The following is a 19,200-nucleotide window of genomic DNA, read 5'->3' as shown; positions in this document are numbered from 1 at the left end:
TACCATATGACAGCAATTCCACTCCCAGGCAGCTACCCGAAAAAATTGACACTAGGCGTTCTAACAAGAACTTGTACATGAATGTTCATAGCTTTAGTCACAATATCTAAGGCGGAAACAACCCAAATGTCCATCAACAAATGAATGGTTAAACAAAACATCGTCTACCCACACAATGGACTATCATTCAGCCTAAAAAGGAAGGAAGTACCAATACATGCTACAACCTGGATGAACTTTGAAAACACGCTGAATGGATTCTTCCAGACACAAAAGGCCACATATTGTATGATGATGTTTATACAAAATGTCCAGAATAGACAAATCCGTAGAGGTAGAAAGCAGATTAGTGGTTGCTAGGAGCTGGGGGTGGGGGGTAGATAATGGGGAGAGACTGCTTAATGGGTACAGGGTTCCCATCTGGGGTGATAAAAAAGTTCTCGAGCTCGATTGTGGTGATGAGCAAACAAGAGTGTGAAGGTACTTAGTGTCAGTGAACTGTACATTTTAAAATGGTTACAATGGTAAATTTTACGTTGTGTGTATTTTATAATTAAAAAATAGCGCAGTTATATTGAGATTACATTATTTAAAGGGATAAAATATATGCATTAAGATAAACCTAAACTAATTTCTCATTCAGTGTCATTCTGGGAATTCTGGGGATTTTAGAGCTGGAAAAGACCATCGGGATTGATTGCTTATGCCTATATTGTAAAGTTAGTTTGTTGAAAATATTTGGCAACTTTCTAATTATCACTGATATTAGAATTATTCATTCTGTTACATAACTTTTTCTCTCAAGAGGTTTCCAGTTCTCTCTGACTCATTGGTTGGAATGCTGACCTTGAACTCAAAAAAGCAACCTGTGCATATCAGTCATGTCTGACTTACTATGACTCAACAAAGTATAAACCATTCTTACGTATATCCATCTCTAACACGACTGGTATTTGGGCCATAACAAATTGTGTAAATTCATTAGCCTACATGTTCAAATAATATATATATATATATATATATATATATATATATATATATATAGTCTGATTTCCTTCATGCTAAAAATTACTGGGAACATTAGTGTGCAGAATACTTAGATTAAGAATGAAATATTAAATCAATGTTTGTCCCATGAGCTACGCACAGATACCTTCATCAATTTACCTTTCAAATAGAGTTTTAATGAAGTAGTCAGTCCCTCATTGCCATATAGCTTCTTATAATGATTCTACTCAACAAAATATTTGCTTGGGGGGAAAAAGAAAAGAATTTTCCAAAAACTGGAAAGCATTTTTTAAAGCAATTTTTCAAATTACAATATTAAACTCATCTGTAGCCCTGTAAAGATACAAGTTCTTTAAAGTTTCACTGTGTTTCTGGATTGTTCTTGAAGAGATACTCTGCCTATAATTGAAAGAAAGAAAATAAGTCAACAATTCAGAAGATACTACAAGGTATTTATGAGTCATGTATTTATACTATTAATGTTTACAATTTTAAATAAAAGCATATAAATCTTTTACTTTCAAATAAGTAATAAAAATATAATTATAAACTGTGAAGGTGTTAGAGGCTATTTCCCAAATCCCAGACACATAATTTCTCGATCTCAAATGGCTTCCCATTTAGAGTCAGGCATATTTTATTTTCAAGTTGATATTTTTTAAAAAAACAAAGAAACACTTAATTCTCTTACCAGAAAATCAACAGGATCATCTGGTCTGACCTTACAACACTCATTCAGACCCTGCATAAGTGTTGGCATAACGTAAGTCATTAAATAGTTTCTCAGGGGAACAGACTGGGCCTCTAGTAATTCTGCTTCTTCTCTTTTCACTTCCTCTAGTCGCTTATTCTACAAACAGAACATTTGGGGGTTGGATAAATAGATAGTCAGAAAAGGGAGAACACTTTCACACAACTCATCCCACAATGCATTAGAACTAGTTGGTGCTATAAATGTTCACGTTATGACAGAGATGGCATTTCCAAACAGCAGAGAAGAGGTATGAATGGTGTTATAACAACGGGCTAGTCATTTAGAAAATCATAAGCTGGATCCTTACCTCACTTCTTAAACAAAAGTAATTACTAGCTGCCCAGATGAAGGAAGGAAGGAAGGAAGGAAGGAAGGAAGGAAGGAAGGAAGGAAGGGAGAAGGGAAAGGAAGGGAAGGAAAGGCGAGAGAAGGGAAGGGAAGGGGAAAAAAAATGCTAATAGAAAGTCTAGAATGTACTGGTCTGGTGGACATGTGTTATTCCTGGCTCAGCATATAGCCATCCTCTTTCGGGAAAAATCATACCAGAATATCTTTGAGAAATCTCCCTTCTCAGCCTGGTGTTTTAGGTGGGCCTTACGCCCATCAGTCCAGCCTGCCTCCTGTGCACGGGCATTAGCTAAGGATGGGCATGTCAGGTAGAGCCTAAGGATGACGCCAACATGGAAGACAGAGCATAGAAAGGACCCCAATCCTTGTGACATCTGAATCATTACACGAAGTCTCACCTGAAGCCAGCCCTACCCCTAGACTTGTCTGTTATGCGAACCATAGATTTTCTTTATTTCTAAGCCATTTTAACTTTGCTTTTCTGTCAACTGCAAGATAAGGAATAAAGAGTCCTAACTGATATTCATTTGAAAAGACGTCTTTCCGAGCAAGACAGCAAACCCAGAAATCAAAACAGGAAAAAGACTGATGGATTTGACTACATATAACATAAATCTTTTTTATGGCTAGAAGAAACACCAATAAATGATGTTAAAAGATAAACAGCGAGTTGAGAAAAACTATTTGTAACATATTATAAAAAGCTGGGATATTATGGGAGTACATGCCATTTGCCAGGCCTTGTCTGCATGCTTTTACACACATTAATTCTTTAATCACTACAGCAACTCTATGAAGTAGGTGCTATACTGGGACCCAGAGTGACTTGCTCAGGGCGTACATACAAAGAGAGTGGAGAGGACTTGGACAGCTTGGGGGTCTTGCCTCCCAGGGCCATTCCTGTTTCTCTTACACTGCCTCATCAGGAATTGTCTTGCAAAATAATAAGAAAAAGACACGTAGCCCAAAAGTGGGCAGAGAGAGAATACGTGTGGCAGAAGAAGAAATACAAATGCCTAAACTCATATAGGAAAAGTTGTTAACTTCGTGATCAGAGAAATGGACACTAAAACAATGAGATGGGTTTTTGTTTATCAGATGGGCCTGTGTGAGCAAAACTGAGAAAGCAGGGTTGGAGGAGGGGCAGGGAAACACACTGATAAGACAATATAGAAACAGGTTTACCCTTGCTGGAGGGTGTGTAGAAATATGTATCAAAAAATCAAACCATGTACCCAGAGTCTGACCTAGCAAACCTTAGGCATTTATGCTAAGGAGATAAACGTGCACACAAAGATATAAGTACTTAAGGACATCCTCCATTTCCTTCCTTCCTTCCTTCCTTCCTTCCTTCCTTCCTTCCTTCCTCCCTTCTTCCCTCCCATCCTCCCTTCTGCACATTAGAATCAGTGCAAAGAGAGAAATTAAAAAGTATAAAAGAGGATATAACACATTTGGGGGAGGGTCAGGAGTTGAAATTTTAAATATGGTGCCCAGGAAAGCCTTCATCGGAAAGATGAATTCTGTTCATAGTAAAGACCCAAAGAAAAAGTGAGGAAGTTAGCCATGCAGATGGCACATGTGTAGACACACTGGGAAATACTAGAAGCAGCCAGGTCACAAAGGACCTTGAGGCCCACAATAAGGAGTTTGGGCTTTTGTCTAACAGGGGGATGAAGTTTAAACAGAGAATGGCCGTGATGGATCTGTAGTTCAGAAGGCCCTGGCAACAGCATTGGAAGAGACTGGAGATGGACAGGGGCGACCTGGGGAGACCCGCGGGAAGGCCCCCACCGCATAATTCTGAGGAGAAACACTGACCCTGATCAGGAGAAGTGGCGAGCTCTGGGGGAGTGCTATTGTAGGAAGCAGAACAGGTTAAGACCCAGTGACTTGGGGGATGTGGAGGGTGGAATGAAGCTGATCACCCGGGTTAGATGGGTAAATGGAGGAAAATCAAATGAAATCACAAGGTCGACATGCAGCAAAATGTTACCCATGTACAGGGATGTGTGTTCCCAATACTACTGGCGCTGGCTAGTTATTATCATTATTGGTAGCTAAGCAACAGACTATGGGCATCTTTTAAAAAATGGTACATATGACAAAACAAACAAAACTTATTTGGGGTATATCCGTGATATTTCTCTATTAGTAGGATGGGAAGTGCAGCTGGGCTAAATGGCTTTGCTGCCCCCCTCCCCACAGACGGGCGCGCAGGCGCACGCACTCACCCACTCCTCCCAGCGGGCCATCTTCTCTGCCATCTCCACGGCTTCCTGGCGTTCTCGCTCTGCTTTCTCCATGGCCTCCTTGGCTATGAGTTCTTCAGCAGCTCTCCGCTCCTCTTCTGCCTTTTCTTCATCCGTTAAACCATAATTTCGAGGCTTCCCAATCTCTTTGATGAGCCGTTTGACAGCAAGTCTGTTCTGAGCGTCTTCAAGTTTTCCTACATCTTTAAACACCAGGAGAGAGGAAGGAGAAGAACAGACACATGCTTATCCTCTGGGCCTGCCTGCAATACAGTCTGAGGCCATAGTCGGGAAAATTCTTTATTACTATAAGCTTGTGATGGTAAATTATGTAAATTACCACACTGGATTTTCCTTTTCTAGTCGCCACCGCAGTTCGGAATTTCTTGTCTCACTGGCAAATACCAGGTCGCTGTCTGTGAGACACAGGGAGCAAGACCGGCCTTGGCTGTTTGCATTCTGAGAATCACTGTTGATTTAAGTGGGTGGATGGGGGGGACGGACTTCCTCAAAAGGAGTGAGTTCTCCATCCCTGGAAGCATTCAAGCAGAGACTGGGATATTTCCATTGGGGGTTTCCAAAGGAGGAAGTCCTGCACTTGTTGGAGGCTAGGCTGGGTGACGTCCCAGGCTTCTTTTCTTTTCTGTTTCTGAGAATCAGTGATTTTGGGATACACTTTCAAATCGTTAAAAAATTAACCATTTCAGTTAGCCTCCTTGAATAGGAAAAAGTCCAAACTCCACAATATCTGATTAATGTTAATATCAGGACCAAGAAAGAACAGGCTTCCTGGTAAACATGAGTTCCCCACAGAGTCACTAAATAGTAAATTCCACACCACTTCCTTGGGTTTGCTTGAAAGATGTCTGCATAACAGGGTGTGCAGTGGGGGCGCTTTGGTACTCAGTACCTCCAGACCTTTCAGGTAACCTTTCACCCCGCCCCCATGTACCGCAATGCGATGTTCCTCTCTCCCACCCCATGTTTGTACTGAATAACCTTGACCTAAACCAGAGGCACCGCCAGGTTCTAACACGGGAGGGGGAAGAACAGGGCCAGTGTATCAGTTGGTGGATGGCAGCAAGCCAAGAAAATGCAAAAACAGAAAAACTCATGTCTGCCTCCTCCTCGTTGCCTGAGCTCTGACATTTAAATGTATTTCTCCCTGATTCCTCTAGTAATTACCACCATCACATGCTTGAAAGTGCTCTGAAACATTTTAGAAAAGGCTCTCTTTTGGAGAAGGGGCCTTCAGAGCACATTGCTGCCCCCAGCAACACTCCTGCTCAGCCCCTGGGGTGGGAAACTGCGGACTGGGTGCTGGTGGGCACCTGACCAAACCACAGCTGCTGACTTGCCCCTCCTGGAATGTGGAATTAGGACTGAAAGTCACGTCCAACTATAGGCTTGGCTGCAGTGTAGCTCCCGGGTTATGAAACAGACCCAGGCCACCCTGTGAGCCAGAGAGGAGATAGAGAGATTCTGGTCCAAAGCGTGAGAGACTAAAGAGACATGAGAGTGGAGTCCAGAGATGCAGAGGGAGAGTGAGGGTGCCAGCATCTTTCCAGGGTCCCATTCCAGACCTTTCTAAGGCCAGGCTGCACTCCTGACCTTGACACGCTCCCTGACGTCCATCCTTAGGATACATTTCCCCCCTTTGCTTGTATTATCTCCTGGTTGTCAGCATGGAGAGTAGGCCCAACCTAATGGGCCCGCAATGATACAGGAACACAACGGCCACTCAGCCACTCCTCTCCTCATTTCTGTCTTTCTCCCTGGGACTCTCCTGATCTTTCCATAAATACTTTTTTGGGGCTTTGCTGAAAAGATGAAATTTACTACTTTTGTGAAAATTTGCTCCCCATTGTTTCCTAGCTCTCTAATTAGGGTAAGTGACTTTCCACATTAGGTGTCGAATCCTGAGTGTTAACATATAAAACTAACACACAGACACAGTGAAATGAGGGCAAAACCCAGCCACTCCTGAGAGAGTAAAACAGAGAAGAATTTGCAGATTTGTAAGTAGTGGGTTCTTTCTACTTCTTAGGAGGCCAACATTTTATGCCTTGGTATTGGTGGTAAAAACAAAATTACCACGGACGAATTGAACTCCTTCAATGTACCAGACACTTTCTGTCTCTACCATTTGGAATGACTCGACAAACTGGGGATTATTTCCTGTTTCACAGGTGAGGAAACTGAGGCAGAGTCAGAACTGGAATCTGCTCTCCTGCCTCCTGCTGACACGAGCTGTATGATTTCCAATTCTCTAGGTTCTAAATGCTGTCCCGTCTGACCCTTGGGAGTCAAGAGACGCCTTGGGAGGCCCAAAGGGTAGGCCTGGCCACTAAGCTCCCGTCAAGCTAGGGGTTTCTCATGAAACCCAGAGGAGGAAGTGTCAAGATCCAGAAAACCAGAAAGAAGTTCGGTTCCCCAAGCCAAGGGGAGTGGACAGCTGAGACGTGGAGCCAGGAACAGTGGTGATGATGGTGAGGATGATGCGAGGTCACATTTACTGCGTGCCTGCTGTGAGCTAAGCTCTAGGCAAGGGGTTTAGAGGAAACACGGAGAAATGCATTGAGGAGATATTTGCTTCCCTGAGGAGCTATGGGGGTCAGCTGGCCGGTCTAAAGCCCAGAAGGGGCTCTGTGAAGAGCACCAGTGCCCTTCAAAGTTACGAGGGTGGAATGCTGCCCCCAAGGAAGCTGGGGCATGGCCCAAAGCAGCCGGAAACAAACACACATTTCTGTGAAGTGCCCTTTCAAAAAAGGCCAACTTGGTATTCCACTTCATAATGTATCCACGTTTTCATGTAACAGTCTCACCCCACCACCAAATCCTCAGGTCAAAGGACTCCCCAGGAGGACTTCCCCGCTCTCCGCCCCCCCTGCCCGTCCATAGCCTTGCACTGGGGTTGGCCAGTGTGTGGGTATCGGATGGGGAAAGGGGCGACACTTGGCAGTGGCTCTCCACATTCACATTACCCTTCAGTTCATGTCATACCTATATTTATCGGGTGGATTTCAAGTTCATCAAAATAGTTGAAGACAGTTTCATCTTCGGTGTTGATGTCCCGGTAGTCGCTCAGAGCCCCGAGAAACCGGTCCTGGCTGTAGTGGGTTCCCGCCACAAAGCTCTCGGGAAGATTTATCACCCGCTCCTTCAGGAACTCATCTGAGGCATCCAGCGCACAGACAAATTCTGCAGAGGACAAGGCTCGTGAGTTAACCCAATGACAGTGGAGGTGACCAGCAGGCACTGGTGGACGACCACCACTTACCCAAATGTCTGGTATGAGCCGAGACCTTCTGTTGCTGCAACGGCCTGACAATCGGCCTTCTTTCTGCCTCCATGGAGGTTGAATACATGCAAATCACCAACACTTCCAGAGAGCTCCCTCTGAGGCCCAACCAGCTGGTATTTGTAGGATCTATTATATTTTTTCCCTCCCTCCCTTCCTTCTTTTAATAAAAACAGCAGAAATTGTAAATAGCAAATCTCTAATAACCCTCCAGTATCTATCATTTGCTTCCCAGTCATTCCCCAAAGAGACTCACAGCTACAAGCGACATGCTTTGATGGCTGATTTGCCAACTTAATAAAAACAGGGACTCCCCTTTAGTTTTCACTTTTCCATGGATCCAGCGCTTTCCTCCCTTCATGCCACTGGCTATGAAACATCTGTGCCCAGCACAACACAGTCAGCGCTTACCTAAGGTTTGACGCATGGATCCTGTTAATGAGGCTGTCATCTCACCCTCCTGTGATTTCCTTTTCAACTAGGAAAGCAGTTGTTTCTCCAGCTTCTAGTACAAGTTCAATGCATATTTGTTGAGTGAATGAATGAGTGAATGATGCAAGTGCAGGTCAGTGAAGAAAACTTGCTACCCTGTTTCCCCGAAAACAAGACCTAGCCGGACCATCACCTCTACTGCGCCTTTTGGAGCAAAAATTAATATAAGACCCAGTTTTATATTATAGTAACATAAGACCGGGTATTATATATTATATATTATATATTATATATTATATATTATATATTATATATTATATATTATATATTATATATTATATATTATATATTATATAAGACCAGGTCTATATTATATTATTATATAAGACCGGGTCTTATATTAAAATAAGACGGGGTCTTATTGTGGGGACAGAGCCAGGAGTGCAGTTTCCAGGCTCTCGGCCTCACGTGGAAAGGTGCTGGCTCAGGTAGTAAATGGCCATCAACCGTGATCGGATGGCCATCAGCTGTGGCTAGTTGGTCGTCAGCTGTAACCAGTGAGCCATTGGCCACTAATATAACTGCTGTGGCTACGCTAGCAGCAAAATGGGGGCTAGCAAGAAGATGGTGGCTGAGCTGACAAGCGCGGATTGCAGTTAGCACGGCAGACTGCAGCTAGCAAGTGAGGTTGGTTGGCAGAGAAAAGTGGACGGCAAGTTGCAGATAGTGTGGCTCCTGTTTCCTATGTCTCCAACCCAGCCGCCAGCGAGAATATAGTAGTATGACTCCCCTATCTATGGCTCCGTGGGTGTTCCATTTTGACCTCACCATATCCTGCATTCTTATGTGGGGAGCGGGACCACATGACACTTATATTAATTTTTGCTCCAAAAGATGCATTAGGGCTTATGTTCAGGGGATGTCATCCTAGGGCTTATTTTCTGGTGAGGTCTTATTTCGGAGGAAACACGGTAATAAGCTTTCTTGAGTGAGCAAGAAACGTGAGTACAACTGCAGAGCCCAGAGCAGGGTGTACGGACCACGTGGGAACATTGTCTGCTCCGTGTTAAAAGTGAAAACAAAAGCCGAGGACAGAGTTTGTGGAGTATTTCCTGTAAACTCATAAACATAGTCTGATACCACCATTATTCTCACCTAATTCAATTTAGATGCTCATCTTTGACTATCTGATTTCCACGTGTAGCTACTTGTATGTTTTGAAAAGGAAAGAAGACAGCTGGACCCCAGATACTGGTATAGGACTTAACTTGAAATTATATGAATAAATTCGCTGGAAATTGAATCTATTTAGACTCCATCATGTCAGATATCTAGGTCAAAATTTAGTAATTCTGTTAATAATCTAAGAATCTCAAAATGTAATACCGCACATTTTTTTCCAGTGATGAGGAGATGGAAGATTCCAGTTAATCACATATTGTGAATGAGTGATATACTTGACTTCTAATTTTCAAAGAATTTTAATACGATGCAATATATTTTCCACTAGATGGTATATTTTTAAAAGTCCTTTCTCCTTTATGATTCAGAGAGAACTTCAGGATTTTGCAGGATTTTGAGAATTACTCAGAATGCTTACTGCCCTTGAGATGGCTAAGAGTGGATAGCAAGTACTAGAGTTCTGCTTGGTAAGAGTGCACAGAATGACAAGGTCACCACATTGGGCTAACTGGGGGTCATGTGAAAATCTAAGTTTTAACACACTTTTCCATATATGTCAGGTAGGTACAACATTAAACTTGTCTCCTTCACCTAGGAGATCTGAAAAGAATCAAACTGGATAGAGGCTAAGAGCAGTGACTTCCCACCCAGGACTGGATTACCACAGATTCAAATATTTTATCACTCACATCAAGCATGGATGCCTGCGTGAATCACGCTATTTTCTGTATCCGATGACGTTGTGACATCTTGAGGGGGCCTTACAGACCCAGCGGCAGCGGGGAAGCTGCACCTACCTGGTTAGTTCCTGGGCTACTTCCTAAGCTGCCCCTACGCTACCCAGTTGCCAAAGATAGATTTACTTGGGAGCAAGCCTCTTCTATGCAAGCCAACCACCCCCTTTACATAACACACACACCAGGCCAATATTTTCCCTGCGTGAAGTCATCCCAGGGCCTGATACGAGGCAACTAGAGACCAGAGCCCACTGGAATCAGGCAAAACAGCCAATCCTCTAAAAAAGCTGTTTACTCTGCCCTGCCTTGCTTTTCCCACGGAAACCCCCCAAAAGGTCATGTCCTAGACATTCCCCAGTCTCCTGCTTCTGCTTCTTGACCAAGCCCAATGCTTCCCCACGTGGTCCGACACACCCCCTTCTCTGGGGAAATATGAGTAATAACTTCTTGTTTCAATGGCATTAGCCTCTCGTGTTATCACTGTCACCTCCATAAATTAAAATCCTACAGTTACAAATGAGACAATGCTCTAATTTCTTTTAGGAACATAGAAAATAATGACAATTTCTGGAAAGAGAGTAATTTACTAAGAACATACTAAACATTCCAAATAGATTATATCTGAGACACGTTTGGCCTGTGTCCAGCAAAGAGAGGGCAGCCCAGGGACCATGATTCAGAATCGTTCATCATTTTACCCCCGTGTTTCCATTTCCCTATCTTAGGGAGGAGGTTCACTAATTCCGCTTTTTGGAGGCAATGGAGTGAGAAGACCTGCGTTTGAACAGAAGCCCTCTCGCTCACCAGGGAAGTGGGCCTGGATACGTCGCCGGGATTTAGCTTCTGGAAGGAGTAAGTGTGGGAGTAATTCCTGCCTTGCATGATTGTGGAAAGGTTTAGTGAGCTCATAGCTCACATGATGCCTGGTGTGACAAATGGTTAGTTGAGCAGAATTTCGTCTATTTATGCATCAGCGAGATGACTATTGCCCACAAGTGATAAACTCTCATAAACTGGACTGACCTGGTTATTTAGAGTAATCGACTTTGCTTTGGACCCTTTTTGAGGCAAATACATAAATAAATGGAAAATCTGAGACCACCCTTCCCTCTGGCCTTCCAGTTCCTGCCACCTTTTCAGAACCCTCAGGCACACGATAAACCTCCGCCCCTCAGGATGATGGCTCGCTGGTGCTGGTGGTCTCAGTGCTTCCATAAGCATCATTGCAAGCCGTGCCTGGACCAAGACGAGGAGACGATTACAGCCATGAACCATGGGGACCTTGACGCAAGAAAGCAGGACCTTCTGAGTTACAACTCTCAGGGGCCTGGAACAGGCTGCCCCAAGGTATATCACCATGGCCTATTGATTATTTTGAATTAAGAAACTGCCTGTGCAAGACGACAACCCTGGCCTCTCTGTCCCCCTAAAAGCAGGAGATCAATCTCCCAAGTGACAGGTGACTTCCCTTCCCTGGAGGGCTGAGAGACAACCTTATCACGAGAGTTAAAGAAATCCAGAGTAGAAAGCAGGTATAAACAAGCCTTGTAAGGCCTTTCCCAATTTTCTACCCAAGCCCAAACTTTGGTTAGATTCCTAACTAAGGAATACCCCAAAATTGCTTAGATTCCTTTCTAATGAGCACTATTTTTCTTTCTTCTGTCAATTTCTCACAAATTTATGTTTCTTTGTCTAAAGAAACATAAACGTGCCGGGTTTGATCATTTCTTTGAGCCTCATTTTATGATCTGAGCAGCTTATGATTTTCCTGTGCACACGTACTAAATTGTTTTTTCCCCTGTTAATCTAGTCATGTCAATTTTATTATTTTATTATTAATCCAGCCGTAAGAACTAAAGAAGGGTGGGAGGTGGGGGGGGTGGGAGGTGGGGGTGGTGGGAGGTGGGGGTGGTGGGAGGTGGGGGTGGTGGGGGGAATTCTTTCCCTTCCCGACACAACCTTGTGATAAGTTGCTGAAAATAGCTGTTCTTGTATTTACCGTCTGACCAAGAATTACCTCCTATGATTACACCTCATGCAAATTAATTTAAAAAAGAGAGAGACAGAGAGAAACTTTTAAAGTTCATGGCAAGGGTACAAGAAATGCCTGCTAATTAGTCAGCAAATCTTTTTCGTGCAGGAAGTTGTTTATGCTTCTCTTTCAAGAGCACATTGTGAAATCTCAATGTCAGCGTATGATAGAATAAACTTGCTATGGAGTTCACAGTAGACTGAAAAACTTTTTATCTGCCCAGCCTCAATTCTGGATTCTGAATGTCTTCTGGAAAAGGTGAAGATGGCATGGCTGTCTCCTAAAACAGGTAGGAATGGCAGTGATCCAGTCCCTGGTGGTCGCGACAACTGACTCAGAAGTCAGAGCACCTTTTGATTTGGTACAGCAGCAGGCAGTAGAATCGAACATCTCTCGAAGAACTTTAATATCCCTGATATTTACCCCAATGCATTCTTCAGTGTGAAAGTTTGATTTTAAGTGTATTATTTGACTCTTTTCTTGGGGGGTGGGGGGTGGGGAACTACCTTATTAACTTCAAAAAGATTGTTTTGGTACAAAGAGGTATCAAGTGGCATTCCTTTAAATATGACCTCGGAGGAATATTTTAAACTTACCAGGTATGGTTAATTTATCAAAGGGAAACATTTTGCCTCTGACTTCATCCTCCTCCTCCTCATCTTCTTCTAATAAAAGCAAAATATACATCATCATGGTTATTATACATATTATTACCCTGGACAGCTCAAAAAATTAAAATATTTTGACTAGTAGTCACTAAAAAAAGTTAGCCATAAATGGGAAAGCATGTGTTTCAGACATAGTCTCTCTGATTTTTTTTGCTTATTTTAATCAAGTGACTATTACTCTGCGCAATAAAGTTGCAACTTATTGTTGCAAAAGTAAACACTCAAAATACAAGGAACACTCAAACTTACGGCTGAACAGGTCTTTGGCTTGATCATAAGTCTTTGGAAATCCATCCAAAATGTAACCTTGATTCCTGCAAGGCATCGATTTTAGCTTTTCTCTTACAAATCTAATTATATATTGATCGTCCAGCTGACCTAATAAAAAGAAAAAAAAAATATTGCTGTGGAGTCACATTCTACATAGGGGTTACATCCTAAAGTCATCTGCAAAATTGTTATGTAGTCAAAGTTACCACTTAAAATCCCTTATTTTTCCATTAAAGTGAAAAACCATGTGGTTTTGTATTTCAAACATAACACATGAATTCTAATGCACAGTAAAGTAGGAGAACCCCAGCTGTTGTCCCCAAGGAAGGACAGAAGCAAATGCTGATGTCTGCCCTTCCAGAATGTCGCCAGTGGTCACAGCTTTTGGGTGAAGTTGAAAACAGAGTAAGTGGAGGAATCCAGTGTTCCTACTTCACGGGGGTTTACTCAATTCTCTTTTGATGTTTTATCTCTATAACCTTAATACACTACGATAAGTGCTTCTGTTGTGTGAATTAAGTGAGCGGTATTCATGTATGTTGCTGGCCCACAATGTATTCATAGTTAGTGCTCAATAAACGTTTGCTGCTGTATTCAAAGAAAAACCAAACTTGATCTGACTCTCAAAGCACTGTTTTCTTTAAAGCTGCAGGAGAGAACAGACCCTGCCCTTCTCCCTGTCTTTTGCAGATGGCCTGGCTTTTCTGACGTTTGCCTCACTGGACAGTTCCCTCTGAAGCCTCCTGCAATTGCTTGGGGAGGCTGAGGCTGGGGGAGTTAACCACTGGAACAGTGGTTAAAGACATAGGAATTCAGAACAGGCCTCCCCAAAATGTGCCACTTTGACCTGTGAACTATTTTGAGCTGAAGACAGTCAAGACCCTGCAGGCTAATGAGAAACTTTCGCCTCTCCCTTAAATAATTTAAATTAGGGGCCTTGCCCATAATAAGAGTTCCCACTAGAAATAACTTTTTTTTTTTTTTTTTACCTATTTATACAGCAGGGCAAACTACTAATTATTGAACATCTGCTCTTCTTATCGTCCTGTGAATGACCTGCCTCCCTTTGGAAGGAAGGTAACTTACCTTATCCTTAGCTCAGAATGTCATATATATACACCTCATTTTTCCTTTCTGTCTTTGATCTGTCTTTGAACCTCCCATGTATGCAGACTCTTTGGCTCTCTTATGTATGTGGGCTTCCCAGGCGTACATATGTAATTAAATTTGGTTATTTTCTGTTGTTAACCTGTCTCTTGTGTAGATTTCATTATTAGACCAGTGGAAAGAACCTGGGGGGTAGAGGAAAGTTTCTTCCTCCCTGACAAAGACAATATAATGCAACTCCATGACAATGTCCAATTGTCATTCCATCATAATTATTAAACAGCTATCATTTCCAAGACTCAGCCCTGCCCTTACATTGCTGCACAAATACATTACAATAATGTAAGTTTGGCAAGTTTGAGAAATTGCTCTCCAAAGCTTTTTCTAGGGTAGAACTATACTTTCAGTTTATGGATGGGTCCATAAGAGAAAATGAATAGTGTTTGGCCTCGTTTGATCACTCTATTAATGACAATAAAATGAGCTCATCAAAACACCTCCCCTTTCTTTTAGCTTTCATTGTCACACGAATCATTAAGCAGTAACTGATTGAGAAAATAATTGTCTTTCAGAAATATAAATATTATGGCAGGGACAAAAATAATCAAAGATATTATTTAGCATAATGAAGTTCCTTGAAATGATTTGACATTACTTCCCGGTAAGGTTCACAATGGTGCAAAGAAATAAAGCTAAATTGAAAAAAAAAAAAAAACCAAGGGATTCACTAAGACTCAAAGACAAGTGCTGCTGAAGCTGTACTTTTACTTTTCAAAGGTTTCCTTGGTAAGGCAAAGGCACACACTCAGAAAGTGAGCTTCTGTCCCCTTCCATGCGTGCCTTGGTTTATTTCAGGCAGTGAGCTTTGCCATTCATTTGTTTGCATCTAATCGTCGTCCGTTGTCTAATCCTAAGTGTTCAGTATGCAGGAAAGGGCCTCCAGGAAGTTTATGATCATTGTGGAATGTGAGTACACAAAGGGCCAAGCCCAAGTGCATTTCTCTAGAAAACTGTGACCTCTTGTAGATACACCCAGGGCCAGTGTTGAGCTCCTTGGAAGGAAACTATCACTTCTGCTTTCAAATGAATGAGCACAGCCCTACTGTGTAGCCTTTTAAACACCACACTGCTGTTGTTTTTTTTGTTTGTTTGTTTTTGTTAAGTCTATCTTTCAAATGCTAATATTAACTGATATTCATAATTACTAAAACACTTTAAAAATAGGCAGCTGCAACAAAAGTGCTTTTTTTGTTGTTGTTTTTGTTTTTAAATAAGAAACTGCCAAACTCAACAATTCTTTTAAATCTTATAAATACCATCATTACCATGAATGGCCACGAAAGAACATCAACATCGTGCATTTCCTCCAAAGGGCTAGAGGAAGAATAACTCATGAGGGGGGAAAAAAATCTCAAAAAAATTTAAATACCAAGGTTGTAAAATAATCCATGCACAGTATAGACAGTGTCAAGTTGATACACTGACATGTTTTTCCTTCTAACCTTTTATTTTCAAATTCATAAAATAGTTGGAATAGTCCAACAATCACCCAGCATTCCACCAACTAGATTCAATAATTCCACAACGCTTTGGAAATACAGACAGGGAGCACAAAGAATCTATAACTAGTACACTCAGTGGTTTCAGCAAGTGCCTATTTCAGCCACAACTGTCCAGGGCAGCTGGGAGTAGAATTGTGAGCAGACGCAGAGGTGCCTTGTGCAGGATTGCGAAATCGGTCGGTCTTGCTGGAATCATTAGAATCTTATGATAACAGACTGGATCATGTGGGACAAATGAGCTCACCTGTGTTGTGTCCCTGTGCTGTGAAATGTCTGTGTGGGATCGTGAAGGGGGTTCAAAGGTCTTGTTCAATCATAATCAAGGCCCACATTCTACACGGTTTCTGGTAAATAGGACTAGAAAGGATTTGGGGACAAACTTGAGGAAGAACCAAATACCTTCCTCAGGTTAAAGGGGGGTGATGAACTACTCCAGTCGTATAGGAAGAGGGTGCATGGGTGGCACACCAAAAGGGGAGTGGGGAGGGAGGGGTGCTTGCTGTTCTGAAGACTTTCTGTTCCCCAAAGACTGCTCCCTCTGCTCCATCCCAGGGTCCCTCCTGACGCAGGCTGCTGACCCAGTTTCGCCTTGTGCATCTATCTGGGGGAAGAACAGAGGCCCTTCCTGAGCTTGGGATGCAGTGACCGTTCTCAGCTGGACAGAGTTTCTACTATTCTATGTGGTCACCTCCTCAGGCATGAAAAGAGCCCAGTCAGTACCTCACGCCATCCTGTTACAGTAAGTCCTTGGATAAGACTTTTGGGTCCTTGCAAAGACCAATCACATAAGTCTATGCCCATCAATATCATCTAGTGTTTGTCTTGTCCGATTACCTTGAATACTGGAGGTTCTTGCCTCTTTTCTAGGGGCAGCACTGTTCACTGCCCCCTAGTACCCTCTTTCTGGCCTTACACCTCAGGCTTAAAGTGTACACCCTTGGATTCCTAAAAATCACAGCTCCCACTCTTTCTTTCTTTTCTTTCTTTCTTTCTTTCTTTCTTTCTTTCTTTCTTTCTTTCTTTCTTTCTTTCTCTCTCTCTCTCTCTCCCTCTCTCCCTCCCTCTCTCCCTCCCTCCCTCCCTCCCTCCCTCCCTCCCTCCCTCTCTCTCTCTCCTTTCTTTTTTATAGAATTTTTATAAGCGTTTATTTGAGCCAAACTGATGGCATGTGGGGAAACTAGACCTCAAATGCCCCTCCCCCATGCTTTCATGTGGCCTGGCCAGATTTCTTTCCACAGGTGTCCTCACAGTGGAATGTCTTACCTTAGTTTTCTTCCCCTCCCGCAAATGGCGGTAGCAGGACTCTGTTAGACTCTAAACCAGGATAGTGACTCCCAGCGTCTCATGGGTGAGGCAGAGGCAGTGTTCTATCTCAAAGAAATGAATCTGTGTTTTCTCTACACACCTTCCTTTGCCTCTGGGAAATCTCTCTGGGGCTCTAAATTCCATTTCCTCCTGGCCATGTCCACACGAAAGCAAAAAGCAAGACTCTGATCATCCGCTGGTGTAAGTGACAATCAGTGTATGCAAACAAAACCATTTTCTCCACCCAGGACAATCAAATTGGCGTGGCCCGGGAGGACAGGAGGAGGTACAAGCGCAGCCTGGACATCAGGGGAAGGCCAGGGGGATGAGAGTCCTTGAAGATGACAGCTGGGAAGACGACCACTTGGAGGGACGAAGGGTGGAGGGCCCCGAAGACCAGACGAGAGCAGCGCTTCAGGAGCCAGCAGTGGATGGTCCTCAGGGCGAGGGCCTCAGTGGCCACCTGTCTGTCACCCGGGGCCAGTTTACCCAGACCAACCCGGGAGGATCAGAAACAGCCACCAGCCAGAAGGAAGAAGTAGAGGGAAGAAACCAAATACGCTTGCTAGGAGGGTGAGGGGGAAAACTATTGGATGAAAGTCCAAACTATTGGTTACACATAGGACTAGTCTCTAAACCACACTCGTATAACCAGTTTGCTGGAGGATCTCAACTGTCTAAGGATAAAAATGAAATGTTTTTATTTTTCTAGTCGAACTGCTGACAGACTGTTTTCCTGCTGGGTCACAAGCTCCTTTAGAAACATCTCAGTTCAAAACCTAGTCTGTGATGATTTGAGTGGAGTGGACTTCAAAAAACATGAATAAACAATGAGGCTGCATACTCATTGTTCTAGGAGTTGCAATGGGACCTGCCTGAAACTCCACCCCAGGGTAGGGAAAGAAGGATTCCAGAGCTGGAGTTTAAAATGACACTTTACTATGATGAGTTGGTTCAACAAACTGGTTAAATACCAAGTAAGTGTGGACAAAAAAGGGGTTCTATGGAAAGTAGTGATCTGGTCATAAATTCCTACCTGGGCAGGTCATGGTGGGTCACGCCCCAGGCCTAGAACTTCTGTAGTGAAAGGTTTCAAGCCAGCCCTGCCCATCTTGTGCATCCAGGTTAACACCTTTGAAATACCAGCGGTAACACCCCTGAAGGGGGTACTAACCCTCCAGAGACACATAATCTGGTTAACTATCCTGTAATCCAATCTGCTCCTTGCTTTCTACCACCTCTATGTAAACCTTCCTGTCATCCCCTCCTTAATCTCAAATGCATAAAAGAAGCTGCAAAGCTGTTATTGTCTGAAGCATTTGAGATCTTGCTCACTGGCATATGTGGTCAGTTCGACTCAAACTCTTATAAAACTATCTACAGGTTTGGATGTTTCTTATGAAGACACGAGTAAGAATGTTTTCCCATTCATTTGTATTTCGTCCTGCATGAATTATGGGTCCATGTTATTCATCAATTTTTTTCTATGAAGATTTTAATGATTTTCTAATAGCTTGCCTGAGCATTTTATATCTTAAGGATATTAACTCTGTCATATTGGTGGCAAATATTTTTTCCCGGTTTGTCCATGACCTTTTAATTAATGATTGTTGATGCTTATAAAATATTTATGACTACACCTTTGATCTTTTTTACACCTTTGATCTTTTTTCTTTTTAACCTAGGTCGTTCTTTCCCGTCTTATGATCAATCACCAAGATGTTAAAGTGACTTTTTTTTTTCTTGGTGGGCGAGATAAAATTTCTTTGTGGCTGTTATAATTTCTATACTTAATGTATAATAGGAAACAAGTAGTCTTTTCTAACAAGGGGGAAAAACCCCGAAGACCCACAAATCAAATTAGAAAAATAAAATAATAACGTGCTGTTTACTTGGGGAAAAAACAAAAACCAACAAAACCTCTTAACAGGACCCGCTCAACCCTGTGCCGTGGGCGTTACCTGCGTTCTGCTCCATGCTTTCTTTGATGCCATCCAAGAGGTCCTGTGCATCGTCCACATTCTCCTCTTCCTCCTCCTCACCTTCTTCTCCTTCCTCTCCAGCTTTAGGTGCCACGATCGCCTCCTGCAGACCATAAGGATATTCCAATTGGATGATGCCCACTGATGTGCTACTCACGAGTCTCCTGGCAAGTGGTGCTGGGAAAGGCTGGAACCCAAGTCAGGAATGCACTCAACCCACCGGACAGGCGTCCTGCGAAAGTCAGGCTGTGTGTGCCTGC

The 19,200-nt window shown here is 42.9% G+C and overlaps 1 protein-coding gene and 1 long non-coding RNA gene across 3 annotated transcripts in view; one reads left to right on the top strand and one right to left on the bottom strand.

Annotated features, from left to right (window-relative positions):
* Positions 1-1,162: 1,162 nt before the first annotated feature.
* AK7 (adenylate kinase 7) overlaps positions 1,163-19,200 on the bottom strand; it is a 56,888-nt gene continuing 38,850 nt past the window's right edge. For both annotated transcript variants that reach the window (XM_019746384.3, XM_074326968.2), the window contains 7 exons: positions 18,920-19,043; positions 12,964-13,092; positions 12,643-12,711; positions 7,366-7,563; positions 4,345-4,565; positions 1,700-1,858; positions 1,163-1,407 (listed from right to left, as the gene is read on the bottom strand). In XM_019746384.3, the coding sequence (XP_019601943.2) occupies positions 1,369-1,407; positions 1,700-1,858; positions 4,345-4,565; positions 7,366-7,563; positions 12,643-12,711; positions 12,964-13,092; positions 18,920-19,043 (939 nt within the window). In that variant the 3' untranslated portion in view covers positions 1,163-1,368. The remainder of the gene's footprint in view (positions 1,408-1,699; positions 1,859-4,344; positions 4,566-7,365; positions 7,564-12,642; positions 12,712-12,963; positions 13,093-18,919; positions 19,044-19,200) is intronic.
* On the top strand, positions 12,196-16,342 carry LOC148758713 (uncharacterized). Its single transcript, XR_016020943.1, has 3 exons — positions 12,196-12,335; positions 13,986-14,061; positions 16,206-16,342. It is a non-coding gene; the product is annotated as an uncharacterized LOC148758713 (long non-coding RNA).

Source organism: Rhinolophus sinicus, chromosome 3 (assembly GCF_057876585.1).
Source record: "Rhinolophus sinicus isolate RSI-liver-muscle chromosome 3, RSI-T2T, whole genome shotgun sequence".
NCBI lineage: Eukaryota > Metazoa > Chordata > Mammalia > Chiroptera > Rhinolophidae > Rhinolophus > Rhinolophus sinicus.
This window is presented reverse-complemented; position numbering and strand designations above follow the sequence as displayed.